Here is a 20,899-nt window from a genome sequence, read left to right as displayed (position 1 = left end):
GGACAACAAAGTTGTTAAATGTATTTTCATCGGATATAGTTATGGTGTAAAAGGATACAAGCTTTGGAATCCAGTTGAACAAAAGGTATTTTATTCAAGAAGTGTTAGTTTTAGAGAAACTAAGCCTTCTTCTGTTACAGTGCAGCCAGAACAAATAGAACAAAAGAAAGATGTGATTCAACTACTTGCTACACCGGAGAAAGTTGAATCGAGGCCCTTAGAAAGACAAGAAGTCGAGGAGAGCTCTATGAGTTCTGAATCATCAGAGGAAGAAGAGGTACTTGAAGCTGAACCTGAAGCTGAACCTGAACCAAATCTTGCTCGAAGGTCTACTAGACAAAGGAAACCAACTGAAAGGTATGGGTATTCTCCTGATGATTGGAGATGCATATTTGCATTGAATGCTAACATTGATGAACCGAGATCTGTAGAAGAGGCTCTTGGTATGAATGATTCAGAGTCCTGGAAAATAGCCATGGATGAAGAAATGGCAGCTCTTAAGAGGAATGAAACATGGGACCTTGTACCATTGCCTGAAGGACGAAAGCCTGTTGGTTGTAAATGGGTGTTCAAGAAGAAGATGGGTTCAGATGGAAGCATTGAGAAGTATAAAGCATGTTTGGTTGCAAAAGGTTACTCTCAGGTTGAGGGAGTAGATTATGGTGAGATTTTTTCTCCAGTAGCCAAAATGACATTCATTAGCTTTTTACTTTCTATTGCAGCAGCCTATGATCTAGAGATTGAGCAAATGGATGTGAAAACAACTTTCCTTCATGGAGATTTGGAGGAAAAAATTTACATGACACAGCCAGAGCACTATGTGGTAAAAGGTAAAAGTAATTTGGTCTGTAAGTTGAAGAAATCCTTGTATGGTTTAAAATAGAGTCCTAGGATGTGGTACCAGAAGTTTGATACATATGTGTTGAGTTTGGGATTTGTGTGATCTAAATCTGATCACTGTATATATTTTAAATCTGATGGTGATCATTTCTTGGTCATTGCCCTGTATGTCGATGACATGTTGTTTATTGGCAAAGGAAAACATTTGATTGCAGAGTTAAAATCTCAGCTCTCGATAAAGTTTGAAATGAAAGATCTTGGTGCAGCTAGGCACATTCTGGGAATGGAGATTGTAAGAGATAGACAAAACAGAAAGCTTTGGCTAGGCCAGAGCAAGTATGTTGGTACTATTTTGCAAAGATTCAATATGCAGGATTCAAGACCATTGAGTGTTCCTATTACAATGGGAACAAAGCTTTCTAGTTCACAGTGTCCTACATCCCCATTGGAGATGGAAGAGATGAGTCGAGTACCATATCAGAGTGCTGTTAGAAGTTTGATGTATGCTATGGTCTATACAAGACCAGACATTGCCCAAGCAGTGGGAGTTCTTTCTTGTTATATGTCTAATCCAGGAAGAGCACATTAGGATGCAGTAAAAAGAGTTTTCAGATACTTGAGGGGTAGTTTAGAGTACTCGATATTTTTTCATGGAACAGGAAATGAGCATTCCTTAGATATTCGAGGCTATGTGGATTCAGACTGGGCCGGTGATGTTGATAGAAGAAGATCCACCAATGCATATGTGTTTACATTATTCGGTGGTGCAATCAGTTGGATGAGCAAGCGACAGGCTGTGGTCGCTTTGTCCACTACTGAGGTAGAATATATGGCAGCTACTCATGCCTGTAAGGAAGCCATCTGGCTAAAGAGATTGTGTTCAGATATAGAGTTCAAACAGGGTGCAATGACAATTTACAGTGACAGTCAGAGTGCAATCTGCCTAGCGAAGAACCCTACTTTTCATGCTAGGACCAAGCACATTGATGTACAATATCATTTTGTGAGAGATATGATTGAGGATGGCAAGGTGAAGCTGGAAAAGGTAGAAACTTTGGTGAATGTTGCTGATGCATTAACTAAGCCCGTGAGCACAAAGAAATTCAGATGGTGTTAAGAGTCTATGGGCCTCTCGGCCCCTAGCAATTAAGTCCATGATATTTTGGATCCCCTGACTCTTGCAAGGTGTTCGACAAGTGGGAGAATGTTGAGAAACATGTGTCTCAACCTTGCAGTCTTTTTCTGGAAAATTCCATAATTTGTTTGAGGTAGTTTTCCACATGTTTATGCATTGGAAAATGGTTAGTGAGTTGTTAAAAATGAGTCTTGTCCATAGTAGAATATAGATGGGCCATTTTAGAGCCTTAATGACTCATTTTGTGACGTTTAAGAGGGTTTAAGCTAGGGGACAAAATTATGGACGGGATTACTATTTTAATCTGGTTGTTTTTCCATTTTGGAAATGTAAATGTCAAAAATGGGCACCATGTGGAATGGTGGTTAAGCCCATGGTTTTGTAAAACCACAAGTGGTTTCTAGGTTGTAAAATCACTATAAAAGGAGGGCTTGGGGAGGAGTTTGATAATTGAGTTTTTTGCAAGACTGGATGCTAGAAGGAGTCTCTCTGAGTTCGAGTTGTGGTGATGCACTCCTGTAAGAACTTGCATTGCAAGTGTATTGTAATCAGCTTGATTTGATAATACATTGTGCAAGTTTTGGAGGGTGGGGTTTTTCTCCCAGAAGGGTTTCCCCATGGTAATCACTGTGTTATGTGTTCATTGCTATTTTGTTTATGCTTTATTGTGCATTTCTTGATATCTTAGTAATATTTAAGTTGAAAGTTGCATAACCGTCCTCTCAAGATTAGCGTAGGAAGCGTTTCCGCACACCTTTGCTTCCTTACAATGTGGAAAGGCATCAATAGAGGAAGAAGAATTTGAAATGATCACTTTGTAGATTATTATAATGTTATAAATTAGCAACAGGGAGAAGGTATTTTAGCAGCTAAGAAGAAAAAGTGAGACCTTACTGTGGCATGTGATGTGGGTTGCGAGAGAATTGCGTTGGGAAATTAGCAAAGGGTGGGGAAGGAAGGGATTGATAGTGGTATCAATCAAGAGGGAGAGACCCTGTGCGTGAGGAAGTAGGCAAATAGAGGGCCTGAGCAAGAGGAGATAGAGATGGATATATGCATGGGCATTGATAAGAGGAATTTGACTATGTAAAGGACAAATGAGCAGCCAAAACTTGATTGGTGGTTGTAAAATAGAGCAGAGTTTGTTGGAAACTGCATAAGGTTACACAGAAAGAGAATAGGAATGCGTAGAAGAATATGGGAAGTTGCTGTGTAGAGGATGTTAGAGTAGATGTGGGCAAGGTGTGCAGATACAGAAGCAAAGAGGAAACATAGCATTGCACTGAATAGAGAATAGTGATTGTAAAAAATACTTGATTAAGTTCAATTCCAAATAAATTGGAGAGGTTTATCTTTGGATATAGATATTGTAGACACCCAAAAATGGTCAACGCTTGCGAGGTCATACTTTAACAATTGCGCATTGCCTCATTTTAGGTTTTTGCGTCGCATTAACATTTCTCCTATGTCACGCACTTGGTCTTTATCATTTGCGAGCATCGAGTCTTTCTTCTACATTCTTCAGTTGTCTCGCTTTCGAATTTGGTCTTGTCAACAATCTTTAATCATGATTTTGGTCGATCTTTTTCCTTGTCAATCTTGTCATATTGCGATCGATTCGTCATCGATCCTTGTCCTTTTCAATCATGTCAATTTGGTCAATTTGTCATTGATTTTTGTCAACCAATCTCAATCAAATCATTTATCAATCGAATCATTTTATCACATTGGTCATTTATCAATCCAAAATCAAATCAAATCGAGTCAATTATCTTTTAAGACCTAATTCGTCTTCCAGAGTTTTGTGATTTAATCATTTAACCTTGTGTGTCATTTCTTCCTCTAGGATTAAATAATTTATTTATTTATCCTAGGTCTTCGTGTCACAATTAAATGTTTCATTTAATTGGCTAATTAATTATTCTTCTCTTTATGAGTTAATTAATAAATGAAAAATTATTAATTAATTTCCCAATCTTCCTCTTATTATAAATTAATTAATAAATGAAAAATTATTAATTAATTTATCTAATTTTCCTAATTTTTTATTCCCTCTTTGTGAATTAATTGATAAATGAGAAATTATTAATTAATTCACTAAGTTCCTATTTTCCTCATTTCTAATTTTTCTAATTTATCTAATTTTCCTAATTTCCTAAATTCTAATTCCTAATTTCCACCTTTTTTCTAATTTTCCAATTCGAATTCCACCTAATTAACTTGTCTCTAGTTCTCCCTATTTGTGTGCTTCATGTGTCATACTCTTGACATAGAAATTTGTCATAGAGTCTTGTCTTGACATAGCAACTTGTCATAGAGTCTTGTCTTGACATAGAAATTTGTCATAGAACTTGTCTTGACATGGAAATTTGTCATAAAATTTGTCATAAAATTATCATAATCCTCTTTGCATAGCAATATGTCATAACTTTGCTATTTTTTATTTGAATTTCTATTCAAATCTCTTTCATACTAATTTGCTCATTTATCCAATTCTTCTATAAATTGGATGTTTTCTTCAATCAAATCCTTCATGAATCTCAAATTTTTACCGAACCTTCGTTTCTAGTACTCTTGAGCCTTTTTGCTTTCAAATTGTGTGAGCACTTGTAGGTGAGATCCACAAAACTATTGAAGAGGAAAGAACAACAATGGAGCCGCATGGAAGAAGCATATGGTTTGCATAATTTTACTTTTGAATGCTTTGTTTCCATACCTCTATTGAATGTGCTTTGGAATTAGGTTCATTTGCATTGAGTATTCTTTTGATTATGTTATCATGTTTTGTGTTTTTGATTGATATATCTTATGTTTTGATGAATCCTAATTCTTACGCTACATTAATTGGTGAACCCGATGTGAACATGCTTGGATCTAATATCTTTTTGAATGTTTTGTGAAGTTGCAGATTTTTTTGTGGAGAAATTGCACATTTTTCTTCGAAGAAAAAAACAGTCATAATCAATTGAAAACGTAAAAAAATGCATGCAGAATTAAAATAAACGATTTCTGGGTTTATTAGATCACGTTGTTATCTTTCCAGATCATTTTACAGTTTGTAATTTGGATAAATATTGAGAAAGTTATGACGTTTTTAATTATGCTGCTGTAAATGGTCAAAATTTTGAAAAAAACAAAATCATGCAACCTTCATCTAGATTAATTTAGCTTGGCAAATTAATCATGCATTCATGCAAATAATTTTTGGTGTTTTTGCTTTCTGTTTTCTATGCTTTGGATTTTGGTACTAATTATTTGTGCAGGATCTTGGCATACGCATGACAAAGACTACAAATCAAACTACTAATATGTGTTATGCAGATTCGATGGTCAAAGACTACAAATCAAACTTCTGACATGTGTTTTGAAGGTTGCCTTGGAGAAACAACCAAATTGTGTGTTTGAGTTTTCTAATTAGGCACTTAGTGATTTTTTTTTAATAGGTTGGAAATGAACATTTGTTTGCTTTGTTTGTTAAGTATGACATTGGAGTAGGAGAGTATGCTCTCATCCTTCAAAGGGTGATCAGAAATCCAGATCTTCGATACCATGCTTGTGTTGTTGATTGTTTGTCTCCATTAGAGGGCCTGCCTTCCCGACCACTTTGCTTTAGCAAGCGAGTGATAATCGTGAGAAGGGGACGACCCAAAGTGAGTACAGCTAGAATTCCTTGGCATTCTAACTCACTATAAAAAAATACCTGATGAGCGAAAGCTTTGAAGGAAGTGTTACGTGGGAATTGCAGTTACTTGGGAAGTGATGCCCCTTGAAACTCTTTCTCATATCAACATCTAAGTAGGGCCTCTTGGTCTAAATCGTGCTTGCGCGACTACATTTGTTTGGTATCTTGATGGGCTTAATGTCTCAATCATGCTTGCATGACATCAAGGAGTAATGCTTAACAGAAATCCTTACTAAACACCTTGTTTTTAGAGGCCAAAAACCCTTCTAGTTGCTTGAGAAGGACAAATTCGGATACTTGGAAGAGATACTAAGTTCGCCATGGGGAGATTCCATGGGAACTGATGCTTGGCTGCCCTGAGAAGTGAGTGCCGTGGAGGGGAGCCCGTGGGGTCAAGCATCTATGTATTCTCCTTGAATCCCATAATGAGTCTACCTCTCAAGTACCTAATGTCTTTGCCTACCCTAGGGAATGTGGAAATGAGCATGATTGTCTTGAGTCTAAGTTGCAATATCTTGTATTCTTTGATTGTCAAAAGTTGAATACCATTTCAAGAACAAGCACATTGATATAACATAAGATCAAACACCAAAGATATTCATCCAACAAACATTCAACAAGATTCAAAGATCATACTTCAAGCATGGTTGTCCAACATTGGTCAAAAACTTGTCTCAACTCTTATGTCACTTGCATTTAGGTTCATCCTAGGTTGCATTTATCAAAGTCATTATCAAATATCAAAGTGAGGTTTCACCTAAGTCATACTTCTTTTGCATACCAATTAGAGTCATCCATTTGCATATATCCTCTTGCATAAGAGTAATGTCATTTCATAATTAAACCCTAGGTTTCATCTTAGGTGGACATTGTCATACATTCATATTTGCATACCCTACGTCTCTTCATTAAGCTTAAGTCATCATCATATCATATTAAGATCACTTGCATATTGATTGTCCTTTTGCATATAGTGTCAAACCTAGGTCTTGTCATACTTGAGTAATCCAAATCTTTGATAAACCCTAAGTCATTGTTAAGAAGTCTAGACCTTATCAAGTCTTTTGTCCTTTTGTCATCAATATCATTTCGTCAAACCTAGCTTAGTATCCAAGCATATAGGGGAGACATTGTCATCTTGTCCTTTGTCAATTAAGTCCTTTTGTCCTTTGAGGTCTACACATCATTTCAATTTCCTAAGGGTCTCTTTTAGATTTGCATTCAAAAGTTTGTCAAAATCTTCAAAAACAACAAAAACATAGATTGCATTCTTGCCATAGATTGCATCTTCGTCTATTTAGTTTGCATTTAGTTGCATATCATACATTATCCTTGAAAAAAATTCCAAAAATATTGCATTTGCATAGTGACATGTCTATTGAAACAAGGTTCCAAGCACCAGTGATGCAACAAAGTTTGACATATCAACCGACAATGCAATCAAATTTTAATCCAAGGCAATCACAATTATATCCAACCCAACAACAAGGCAATATCGGTCAAACTTATCATGATGATTTAAATGTCCAAATACAAAAACTAGAGGAGAAACTAGCTCAAGAAAAGGAGATATTGGAGCAAAAAGTGATAAACAGTGAGAAGATAAGATCTCAAATGTCCAAAATGTTTCAAAAATTTCCAGGTCAAAATCCAAATTTTGAGCCAATTGATGTAAGATCTCTTCTTGAACGCTCAGACATACCAGCTCTCCTCTCCCAAATAGAGATGATGAAAAAATTACAAGAAAGGAGACAACATCAATTTCAACATTATGTGCCTCCACAACAAGAACAAGGTGTTTACTATCAATAAGATTTTCAACCATCACCACCAATGGTCCAACATATGCAACCAACACAATCAATGGGTCAATTTCAACAATATGTCCAACCCACTATACGATGTCAACAAATGGTTCAACCAATGGTGGAATATCAACAAGTTCAATCAACATATCAATGTCAACAACCGCCACAAAACATTCAAAAACAAAGGTTGCAACACACACCAACCCAAGTTTCAAACATGTCAAACCAATCTGATCAACATCAAGTCCAATATCACAACATGACATCAAATCAAAAACAAGTTCAAATTCCAAGTCCAATCATGTCAAAACCTAAAAAGAAGGGTGGCCTTATTGCAATGCTCTTAAGGAAACGACTAAGTGAGCCTTTTGAGGAAGATAAAGATAATACACTTATGTCTAGCAATGCCTCATCTCCCCACAAGCAAATTGACTCTCTAGTGGCATCTATCCCTACACCTTTAAAAGTTTCACAAGAACCTTCCATATTGTCCTCATCAAACAATACACCCAAGGATGCAATTATCCAAGAGCTATCCATAATTGATTGCCACGATAATCCAATTTGTGACGCACATCCTTGTCATATTTCAGAAATACAAGACCCAATGCCACCATGCACTTTATTGCCATTACCTGTTTTAGAGGACCCCATTCGAAGTCCCTCTTCCTCATGTTCAAGCATTGATTCCTTGCCAGAATCCACAAATGTTCAAAGTGCATCTCCTTCATGCCAAAACATTGATTCCTTGTCTGAATCCTCCATGCATATCCAAAGTCCAACCTCATGTCAAGAGGATAATTTAGACCACGAAGAAATGAGTCCTAAGGCAAATCAAGATCAAGATCCTGAAACCTTATCACCCCATCCAATTGTTGACCAAGATCCCATTTCCCCAGACACTCATAATGATTCCCCTATTCTTGTACATCCTATCCAAAGTCCTATTGACATTCCACTCCCCGAGCAAGATCAAGATATTCTAGTCCATCCAATCCCACATGATCCCATTCCATTTCATGAACACGATGTCCTTTCAAATCCCATTGACATTCCACTTCCTAAACAAGATCAAGATATCCCTTCCATTCTTTCCGATGATCCCATTGAAAGTCAAGATCAAAGCACCTTTAAAGAAGATTCCAATGATCTTCCTCCTTGTCAAGATCAAAGTATCCTTCCAAATTCATTTCCAACACAAGACCCTATCATTCCTTCAGATCCTCCACAAGATCCTTTTATTCCTCCATCTCCATGTCCTAATCCTCCGTGTCCACCCCAAGATCCCATTTCTTTTGAGGATCCCATTATTTCTCCCATTCCATCTCTTGAAGAGCCTGTCATTGAACCATGTCCACTACAAAATCCTAGTCCCTCTCATGATCCTGATCCCCCTCATGATTCTAACATGTCAGTGCAAGATGTTCATGAACCCGCGACATGCATAATGGGTTCTTCCTCTTTGGTGCAATCCGATCCACTTCAAGATCTCATTGTTTCTCTCATATCATATCCACCTCATAATGAACTCGCGTCTTCTTCCCAAAGAAAAGAGTATCCTACAAGTCAAGATATTCATAAAGGCAAAGGCGTAGACCTTCACAAGCAAGAATCCCTTCATGTTAAAGAAGATCTTAATGGTCATGGCTACAAAGCTCACACTCAATGCGTTGGTATCCCTTCAAAGTCAAAATCCAAATGTCCACCTTCCCCATCATCGCTTCCATCCATTCTAGGTCCCTATATCCCTCCATCTCCTATGCAACGTCAGCAAAGGCACACATCTTGGAGAACCTTCCATCAATCCCATAGGCCTCCATATCATTCCCATCCACACCAACATTCATTCCCTCCTCCAAGCAATTTGGATGCCAAGCATAAAAGTCGTAAGTCTAAAAATCCACATGTATTCAAGGATCAACATGTCCAATCTAATCGGCATGTCAAAACAAAGAACAATATGATTTATAAAGAAAAAGAAAAATACAAAAGGCTACAAAGGCCCACTGAGCAAAATCAAGCAAAGTCAAAATATATATGGGTTCCTAAATCCCTTGTGCAAGCAATGCACTCCAAGGAACCACAAAAGCATGAAACATCAAAAACCATGTGGATTCCCAAGAAGCTCCTTGAAGCCCAAAGAGAAACATCAAACTTGGCATCTAAAATTGTTGTTCCTCCATCCAAATTTTCCAAGTCTATTTCTCCACCACCTCCTTCTTCCATTTTGGGCTTTTATGTCCCAATATCCCAAGCTATTCCTCCATACAAATCTCAATATCCAACACCCACTTTTCCTCCATCAGTCCATCACCCCTCAAGGTGTGTGCCAATGTCGATCTTGCCTTCATTTCCATCCACTCAAGCCCAATTCTTCCAATACCCTACCTACTATCCAATGCATATTTTCCATCCTTCCATCCCTTTGGTCCAATCCTTTGCATAAATCCTTGCCTTAGTTTCATCTCATATTCCATGTCCTCATCCCACCAACGTCTTTGAGCATGCTTTTAAAGGTCATGGTCCATTTATCTCAAGGCTACTATCCAAATAAAAAGACGCTTGAGTCCTTCTTCCATCCCCTATCATGTGTCCATCTTCTTCTGAAAAAGTCAAAAATACAAAAAAAGAAAAAAAAGTGAAAAAGAAAATCCAAAAAAAAAAGTGAAAAAAAGTAAAGAAAAATAATTCGTCCACTGGTGAAAACCTGGCAAACAGGCGCCTTGGGCAAGTACCATGATGAAAACCTGGCAAACAGGCATCATGCGTAATTTATGAACTTCTTGCACACCACACTTGGGGGCAGGTTTCCTCCTTCATATCCTTTTGTCCTTCATTGTTCCATTATCCTATCATGCCATGTCATACTCCTATCATATCCTTTTGTCCTACATTGTTCCATTATCCTATCGAACCCCTGTCATTACTCTTCATATCCTATTGTCCCTCATGTCTAGTTTCCTCTTTCCACCTTTGATCTTGACAAGGCTGAGAATCATCATGAGCATCATGCATCTTGTTTGCAGCTTTTAGTCTATCATAACCTTCTGGTCATTTATCCATTTGCTGATTACAACCTTTCATCCATATTCCCTGTCTTATTGCAACTTTCTACCACTATCCCTTAGCCAATCCCGACCTTCAGTCCCTGTCCCTTATCCATTCTTGGTCTTGCTTATCCTATCCATATCTTATCGCTATCCATACACTCTTTCTGTCCCTTGATCTTGATCTGACATAAGGACATGAAATGCAAAACATATTTTTCAAACACCTCTTGACATGTCCCTCATGCCGTATTCACTGCTTTACATTGTCATATCCAGTCCCTTGTCCCATCACGCAAAAGCTCTTGGAAATTGCATCTGCGTTGTCTCCATAATAAAAGGCCTTTGTCTTCCCTCTATCCACTAACATTTCAGCAAGCCTATTTATTCACCTATCATATTCCTTGCCTTGCTAGACACTGGGGACAAAAGAAAAAAAAAAATCCCAAAAAAATTGAAAAATGTCCTGAGATAAAAATTCCAAAAAAATCAAATAATGTCCTAAAAAAAGATCAAAAAAAAAAAAATTGAATAAAGTCCTGAAAAAAGAACACAAAAAAGTATAAAACTCCCACAAACAAACATTTTTGCAATAATTATCCCTTTTGTGCATCGACAGATCACTGAGCATTCCTCCAATGACATTCGCAATCATACGCTATGCTTTAATGAAATCATGCGTTAATAGATGAACCTTTTCAGCCAAACCAAACATTCAACCTGATCACAATTGTCATCTCAATCGAATATCAGCATCGATATCATTTGTCCTTGTCACATTATCATGGGTCTTATACAGGATGTGGTATACTTGAAACCAGACTGTGTCCTGTCTTAGACGGGGTACCTCATTTCCTGAAACCAGACAGCATGATCATCCTATCAACACTTTCAACTTTTGACAATAAAGATCAAGATGTTTGTTTGATTTGCTTGAATTTGTGAGTCTTATCTTTTTATTGATTTATCTTTGGCTTCGATCATGTCCCTATGTTGCTCGATGATGTCACCGAGTGATTTAGAGTGACCGGGATGGCTCATGATCCTTTTCTTTTTTGATTGTGATTGTCGTTTGTCTATGATGTGTCTGTCTTTTGCAAATCGGGTTGCATTTTAGCTCTGGCCTTCAATGCCATGATGCTACGCATCCATTTTGCTAAATAAAATAAAGGTTCTCACCTACAAAGTGCATTACTGAAAGCAAATTTTTGGTCATCTCTAACGGTCCTTTGTCTCATTTCTTCTTACTAACGTTTCTTCCGTCAGTCCGGATAGTCAGTTCGGTCTAGTGCTCCGATATCCAAAACCATATTGCATCCTACATCCATTTGGTTAGTACATTTGCATATTACATCAAGCCTTTTATCCATTTCATTTCATAAATACATCAAAAATCCATAAAAATACATCCATACATGTTCATAAACCAGTACATCAGTCATCCATACATAGCAAAATCACTACATCAGTCATAACATATTGCATCCATCATATCAATGCCTATCATATCACACATCATCATAATGTTGGAGTACAAAATCGGATTGTCTGTCCTAAGTATGGCCTGCAGGCTGACTACATAATGTCAAGCTACATAATGTCCACTGTCTGTCATATGGAGCACGTGCCTCTGTCACTGGGTAATCCCTGCCATAGTCTCCCACCGAATCTCCCTCTCGACAATGTCTAGATCCTCTGCATCACAATCGGGGCATCATTTTGTCAGTTTTAGGGTTTGTTCCTACGGGTTGCATGTCTTCATTTTCATGATCAAATCAGGGTGTTTTTCATCCACATTACCCTATCCTATCCTTCCCACCCCCTGTCAGGTCATTTGCATGCAATTTCACCTCAAAACTAAGGATTTTATGCCAACTTGCGCCTGTGTTTGAGAAGTTGCGCCTGTGTTAGATGAATTGCGCTTGTGTCTTCCTACACAAGCGCAGAACTCCTTACACAAGCGCAGGTTTAGACCACACAAGCGCAAGAGACCATTTTGGTATCCCCTGTGGGCCCCGCAATGTCCCGTAAGCCATCAAAATTCATGAAATTCAAAACATGGGTTTTCGAGATACATACCGCTGCTCCTGCATCCTCCGTTCGTCTGAATGTGTGTACACATTCTCCAAGGTGATCCGCCGTTGGAATGTTCGCCATCTGTCTGCAAGTGTCCTTGTCCAGAGCAACAAATCCTCCTCTTTCGCTACTGCAAATGAGTCATTTTCACCCTCTTGGTCCCATTTATAGCTCTTTGTCATTGCATAGATGGACGTGCGTCCTCTCCATCTTATGTTGGTCGCGGTCTTGTGCTCCTTAAATTGCTTGTCTATCATGCATCCGATCTCCGATTGTCAGTCCGTTTGATCCTATCATTTTCTATCATTTTTATCGATCAATTGGCCTCTTTTCTGCATGTTTCCGGCCAATTCCTCGAGGGGGCATGCATATGTCATTATTATTGTCTGGGGCATTTTCGTTATTGTTCTTTGAAACAACGCTCAGAATCACATTGTCTCAAAGAGGGGCAAAATGTAGACACCCAAAAATGGTCAACGCTTGCGAGGTCATACTTTAACAATTGCGCATTGCCTCATTTTAGGTTTTTGCGTCGCATTAACATTTCTCCTATGTCACGCACTTGGTCTTTATCATTTGCGAGCATCGAGTCTTTCTTCTACATTCTTCAGTTGTCTCGCTTTCGAATTTGGTCTTGTCAACAATCTTTAATCATGATTTTGGTCGATCTTTGTCCTTGTCAATCTTGTCATATTGCGATCGATTCGTCATCGATCCTTGTCCTTTTCAATCATGTCAATTTGGTCAATTTGTCATTGATTTTTGTCAACCAATCTCAATCAAATCATTTATCAATCGAATCATTTTATCACATTGGTCATTTATCAATCCAAAATCAAATCAAATCGAGTCAATTATCTTTTAAGACCTAATTCGTCTTCCAGAGTTTTGTGATTTAATCATTTAACCTTGTGTGTCATTTCTTCCTCTAGGATTAAATAATTTATTTATTTATCCTAGGTCTTCGTGTCACAATTAAATGTTTCATTTAATTGGCTAATTAATTATTCTTCTCTTTATGAGTTAATTAATAAATGAAAAATTATTAATTAATTTCCCAATCTTCCTCTTATTATAAATTAATTAATAAATGAAAAATTATTAATTAATTTATCTAATTTTCCTAATTTTTTATTCCCTCTTTGTGAATTAATTGATAAATGAGAAATTATTAATTAATTCACTAAGTTCCTATTTTCCTCATTTCTAATTTTTCTAATTTATCTAATTTTCCTAATTTCCTAAATTCTAATTCCTAATTTCCACCTTTTTTCTAATTTTCCAATTCGAATTCCACCTAATTAACTTGTCTCTAGTTCTCCCTATTTGTGTGCTTCATGTGTCATACTCTTGACATAGAAATTTGTCATAGAGTCTTGTCTTGACATAGCAACTTGTCATAGAGTCTTGTCTTGACATAGAAATTTGTCATAGAACTTGTCTTGACATGGAAATTTGTCATAAAATTTGTCATAAAATTATCATAATCCTCTTTGCATAGCAATATGTCATAACTTTGCTATTTTTTATTTGAATTTCTATTCAAATCTCTTTCATACTAATTTGCTCATTTATCCAATTCTTCTATAAATTGGATGTTTTCTTCAATCAAATCCTTCATGAATCTCAAATTTTTACCGAACCTTCGTTTCTAGTACTCTTGAGCCTTTTTGCTTTCAAATTGTGTGAGCACTTGTAGGTGAGATCCACAAAACTATTGAAGAGGAAAGAACAACAATGGAGCCGCATGGAAGAAGCATATGGTTTGCATAATTTTACTTTTGAATGCTTTGTTTCCATACCTCTATTGAATGTGCTTTGGAATTAGGTTCATTTGCATTGAGTATTCTTTTGATTATGTTATCATGTTTTGTGTTTTTGATTGATATATCTTATGTTTTGATGAATCCTAATTCTTACGCTACAGATATATGTATTTGTGTTTTGGTTTGTTAAGTGATTGTGAATTCAAATTGTGGGACAAGAGAATCTATCTATTTGGGTTTTGTTTTGACTTTTGTGAGATCGAACTAGGAGAGAGCATTGACCCACATCAAAAAACTAGCTAAAAATTGGTAACTGACTTACCTCAACATTTGCACAAATTGTGTCATTTTGTCATTTTGCTAAAAAAATGTGTAGAGTTTGCAAGAAAAATATTATGAAAAAAATAGAAAAAAGTGATATGAACTAAAGCTAATACCCCTAATTGCTACTTTAGAGTAAATTAAATTAAAGGTATATCTAAACATAACATAAATATTGGTTGCAAGTTAAAATTTGATTTTAGATGCGAGTCAAGAAATCAGACAAAAATAATAGTTGCGTGCGAATGATTTGTGTAGTAGGTGTCCCTAAATAAATTGCTATGTATAGTATGTATTCATTTAATAAAAAATGATCTTTTTAAATACTTTTGTGCCATTTCTCATAGGCTTCCTACGTGCAAATAAATAGTATCAAACTATAAGAATAGAGTTTTTAAATATAATGTTATCTAAGAAACCAAGATTCACAACATCACAAATTGCATGTTGTTCACTTGTTACCAGTACTCTAGCTATGAACAAGACCTTACATTATGTAGTCACCCACTTTATTGTTAAACTACACATTTTTAATTCTCTAAAAATTTATTTTACTTTTGTTTTGTACTTTAATTATTAGTGTTAGGATAAAAAAATTGACTAAAAAACATGTTAATTTAAAAACTTAAGTATAGTGAATAAGGGTATTTAGTTTTATGATGGAAGAATGTATTATTTAAATGATCATTCTAAAATTTGGGATATCTTTGGATTATAAACCATGAAAAGCATTTGGTAATTTATTATTTCAAAATTATAATCTTCTATTAACAAAGATCCATGATGAATATACAATTTTATGATCAAAATTAGTGTAAAAATATTATACAAATGTTACACATATTTTTTCATTAAACTAGAAATGATTATACACACACATACAAAAAATTTATGTACATTAAATAAATGAATAATTAAACAATTTTTTTTTAATCATCATGCTAACCTCAAAAATAGTAATAGAATATTGTGTTCTTATTCAATATGTAGGAATGAAAGAAGTGAACAAGAAAAAAAGCTCATTCTCAACTCATATGAAACAAGTAAAGAAAACTATTGATTACAAATTCTTCAAAATTAAAATCATTACAAATATTTGTAGACGCCTAAAACTAATTAAATTAATATTTAATTAATTTATGCCTTTCCACATAATTAATTTAATTAATTATGTTAGTCCTCTTCCTCTTAAAATTGATGAATTCTTATTTAATCAATTTTATCATTATAACCTTATAATTAATTTATCATTAAATTAATTATTTCCTATTCTTCTAAAAATCATTTCAAATATCATTTATTTCTTCTAAACCCTGCTTAGTTAATTAACTTCAATTAACTAAGCTAACCATGTGATTCCTACAAATCACTTTCACTAATTCTCACTTAGCCTAATTAATTCTTCTAGAAGCATGATTATCATTATTCCTCAATTTTAAATTCCTTCACTTATTCTCTCTCCTCATGTCACATCCTCCTAAGTTTCCCACTTGCACACTAATCACTTAGTAAGCCACCTAATCAATACCCTTAATCATTTTCACATCCCTAATCATATTCTTTTCCATAAATGGCTTTCCCATCTCATCCTACAATCTTAAATGCTACCCACTTCGATCCTTTCAAAGAAATTCAAATTCTTTGAGTCTCCCTATGCATCCTCTTCCCAATGAATTTTTAATACCTTGATCTTTTTAGTCTTCCCACACATCCTCTATTTTGGAATTTTTAATTCCTCCTCCCTTCCCCCAAGGAATTTTATATTCCTTTTTCTCTTCCCAATGTACTTGGGAGATCTTCCCAATGAATCTTGAGAGGTATGGAGACAAGAAATGACTCTATGGATATCCCTTGAATCCCACACCTTGTCCTCTCAATCCTCTCCTACTCTTTCTTTCAATCCTATCCCTCCATTTCGAAATCAATCTCGGTCCTCCATTTTGGCCTCCTCCAATCTATAAATTTGAGTCTCATCTCCTCGCAAATCATCCACTTTTATCATATTCTCATGCTGGCCATTTCATTTCATGATCCACTTCTATTGCATTCTTATGCTGCTCTTTTATTCTCATATCCACTTTTCATCTAATCTAAGCCAATCCATCTAATCCTCACTTATCATTTGATCCAATCCCTTGTTGTGTAGTGGATAGCAATCTACAATCCACCTAAAAACCAATCCAATTGAGTGAGGAAGGGGTGCATTCTTCACTTCACCAAAGGTCTCATCCGACAAGAAAGAGATCATTTTTATGAAGGTATAATGGCTTTTGGTATATTGATTATGTGTTTTATGTTTATTTTGATTGAATCTAACCATTTATCCTTGTGTGGATTTTCCCTTGCTTCAATTTTTTTGTATATTAATTATAAGAAAGTATGTAATGTGTTTGGGTAGAAATAAGAGGAATTTGACTTGTAAAGATGAATGAGCAGCCAAAACCTGATTGGTGGTTGGAAAACAAAGCATGGTGTGTAGAGTTGACTGGAGACTACATAAGGTTATTTAGAAAGAGAATATGAATGCATAGAAGAATGTCAGAAGTTGTTGTGCAAAGGGTGTTAGAGTGAAAGGGGCAAGGTGTGTAGATCTAGAAGCAAGGGGGAACAAATAATTGCATTTAATAGAGAATAGAGTGATTGCAAAGAAATATCTAATTAAATTTAAATAGATTGGAGAGGTTTTTGATTGGACTTACATATTGTTTTGGTTTTGTTTTAATTTTTGGGTTTGTCTCGTGATTGTGAATTCAAACTCTGAGGAGAGAGAGAGTCTTGTTTGGATTCTATGTTGAATGTTGTGAGATCAAAATAGGAGAGAGCATATCTACATCAAAAAAATTGCTAAAAAATGGTAAGTGACCTACCTCAACATTTGCATAGTTTGTATCGTTTTGTCAAAGATACCAATGAGAAAAATGTATAGAGCTTGCAAGAAAAATATTATGAAAAAATAGTGATACAATCAAAACTAATATCCCTCACTACTTCAATCTATTCAAAGTAAATGAAAAGTATATCTAAACATAACAAAAATATTAATTGCAAGTTAAAATTTGATTTCAAATGTGAGACAAGAAATGTTTTGACTACTTGAATTTTTTACTAGTGTGGGATGTAACTTTCCCCTAAAATCGGTACTTCAATCTATTCATAATGAATGAAAAATGGAAGATATATAATGTATTTAAATATTTTTAATAATTTTTACTTAAAAATTACATTATCTTGATTATATAGAGATGTGGCTTTCTTTGATGTGTTCCTTGTTGTTATATTTCATTTAAGATTATATATCATTTTAAATGAGACAAAAATATCAATTAGGTGTGAATGATTTGTGTGGAAAGTTTCCCCAAATAACTTTCTATGTAAACTATTTATTCATTTAAGAAAAAATGATGATTTTTAAAACTTTTTTTCTATCACTTCTTGATTTCCTATTTGCAAATATGAAAGTTACTTTAGCTAAGAAAAATACCCTACATTATGTAATCACCCACTTCATCACTTTATTATTAAACTACACAATTTTAATTCTCTAAAAAGTTGTTTTACATTTATTGTGTAGATTAATTATTAGTGTTCGGATAAAAAGATTGACTAAACAACATGCTAATTTAAAAAATTAAATATAGTGAATAAGGGTGATTAGTTTTATGATGGAAGAATGTATTATCTGAGTGAAAATTCTAGAATTTGGGATGCCTTTGGATTATAAGCAATGGATAGCATTGGGTAAATTATTTCAAAATTATAGTATTTTATTAACAAATATTCAAGATGAATATACGATTTTACAATAAAAATTGGTATTAAAATATTACACAAAAGTTGTATTTATATTTTTATTAAGTTCGAAATGATTGCACATAGACACACCACAAATTTATGTATATGAATAAATGAATAATTGAACATTTTTTTTTTAATCATGTTCAAAAATAGTAATAAGAATGTTTTGTTCCTATTTAATGTGTAGGAGTGAAATAAATGAACAAGAAAAAATGTTCATTCCAAGTTTATTTTATACAAGCAAAGGAAATCTTCAATTGTAAATTCCTAAAAATTAAAATCGTTACAAATCATTCCTTCTAATGATTATATGCAAATATGTAATATAAAAAAATTCAAATGTTATAAACAATTTTACACATCTTTAACATATTATCTTATATATAATTTTCTAATGACAAAAACCATCATACTTCCTTATGATACAAATACTAATAATATATTATTTACAAAAAAAGGCTATGCTTATCACAAATCACCCAAAGCATAATATGAAATCACACTAGATGAGTTACATGCCACCCTATCCTTTATATAACTATTGAAGGACCGGAATTAAGCTATGCTTATCACAAATCACCCAAAGCATATATGAAATCACACTAGATGAGTTAACACTCACTATTACATGCCAGCCTATACTTTATATAACTATTGAAGGACCACAATTATGCTCAGCATTCCATATGTCGAATTTAATGGTGGACACTACGTGAAGACATGTTTGGATCCGCATTTATTTTAAAAAGGAAAGGCTACTTCTTCCTATGATTTATGTAGAGTAAGAAGTCGAGGAAATTTGAGGATTAAAGATGGAGTAAAATGAAGAAGTTGGGTTTGGAACCTCACAATTCTCACGGATCTCTCCTTGGCTTCCGGTGAGAACGTCTAGCTGACCCATCTTCAACATGCTCAAAACGAACTGTTCAAAGAAGGAGGTTTGGTTGACTGCAAAATCAATTACCACGTCTCGGGTTCGAGTGTCGGAGTAGAGAGTCTGGTCAGATGTGAAGAGCGTTTGTCTATTCAGAAGGTCCACGTAATATTTGTTGTCGAACACATTTGAGCTGCGAATATCCAAATTGGTCGTGTTGACAGTTGTGTTTGTGGGACAAGTGAGGTAAAGTTGATTTGCAAATGTCTGGTCGAGAGTGGGATCTTGTTGCTTCTCTCCTGTGGTGCTGTTGTGCAGTCTGTTGTCGAAGGACGAGCAGTTCCCTCTGCCGATTGTGTGCCCACTTGAAATCTTATGCTGTAAGAAACAAAACCCTTGGGTATAATTATAACTTCAATAGGAATAAAAAAATATGTAAATGTGTACCTGAAAGAGCCACCAGATCCGTGAAAGTAAAGCCTTTGAGAGACAAGACGCTCATAAGACCAGTTACGTTCGAACTAGGCGCAGGTAAATTCGCAAGAACGGTAGTTAAATTTGCGAAGCTGAGGCTGTCTCTTCTCCCTAGCGGTAATGGATAGAATGGTCCTCCAGCCTTGAAAAAAAACTCAAATTCTGTAAAAAAAGCTTCTAAACTCTGGAAAGCTTATGCTTATCAATAGCGTGAAGTGGATTGGAATTAAGATGTTACAGACCTTGTTGACAGAGTCACGAGCAGCCAAGGCTAAGATGTCAGCGCACGACACAACTCCACTGCAGGCGGCTTCCACACTCGCCTTTATGTCATTGATGATAGTGAAGGCGATTGCTCGCAATGATACATTTGGAGGATCCACCCTCTCGCTTGTTGTCCCGTTCAGCAGCACTGAACCATCGCATCCCTGTCAAAATCATACACAAATCGATTAACAAGACGAAACACCAAAAAATGTATTTAAATAGGCAATTTTTATATGAATCTACCTGCACGAAGCAGTCGTGGAAATGCATTCTGAGCAGGCCAGCAGCTTGGGTTATATCTTGATTGAGATAAAACTCAATTCGTTCTCTCACAATTGACTCCAACGTTGGGCAACTCGTACTATAAAACGTCCATGAAAGGCCGTCAACTGGAGTTGGGAGGCTTAAATCCCTAGCAGAGAATGCGCTCGCATAGGCACCCACCATATAAACAGAAGTTAGACTGAAAAAAGTTATGCTCAGCTTTCCCATTGTTTCTTTTAATATGCTCCTCACTTTGGACTGTATATCGTGTATTACAGTTTTGAGACCTGGATTTTTTGATCTGCAATAGGCATGTATTTATAATGCTGGGAAGGATGATGGGGTGACTTTAAGAGCGGGATAGATTATACAACGTGGAAATTTGACATATTTGCATTAGAAGACGTATGCCACCCACAAATTTCTCTGTTCTTTTTATATTTTTGTGGGCCCAACTTTTCATTTCATCCACCTAAATACATTGACTAGCAATATTCTTCGGTCCCTCTCTTTTGTGTGCACTTCTTTTGGCATTGAATTTCATTGATTT

At 35.5% G+C, this 20,899-nt stretch overlaps 1 protein-coding gene across 1 annotated transcript; it reads right to left on the bottom strand.

Moving 5' to 3' along the window:
• Window positions 1-18,994: 18,994 nt before the first annotated feature.
• On the bottom strand, window positions 18,995-20,621 carry LOC131049165 (peroxidase 12). The gene is made up of 4 exons (XM_057983197.2): window positions 20,329-20,621; window positions 20,061-20,246; window positions 19,792-19,960; window positions 18,995-19,709 (listed from the first exon to the last, which is right to left on the bottom strand). Exons 1-4 carry the CDS (start codon window positions 20,575-20,577, stop codon window positions 19,243-19,245), a joined length of 1,071 nt encoding a protein of 356 aa, XP_057839180.2. The 5' UTR covers window positions 20,578-20,621; the 3' UTR covers window positions 18,995-19,242.
• Window positions 20,622-20,899: the final 278 nt, after the last annotated feature.

This window comes from Cryptomeria japonica, chromosome 3 (assembly GCF_030272615.1).
Source record: "Cryptomeria japonica chromosome 3, Sugi_1.0, whole genome shotgun sequence".
Classification (NCBI taxonomy): Eukaryota; Viridiplantae; Streptophyta; class Pinopsida; order Cupressales; family Cupressaceae; genus Cryptomeria; species Cryptomeria japonica.
Note: the sequence above shows the minus strand (reverse complement) of the source record. Positions and strands in the feature narration are given on the sequence as shown.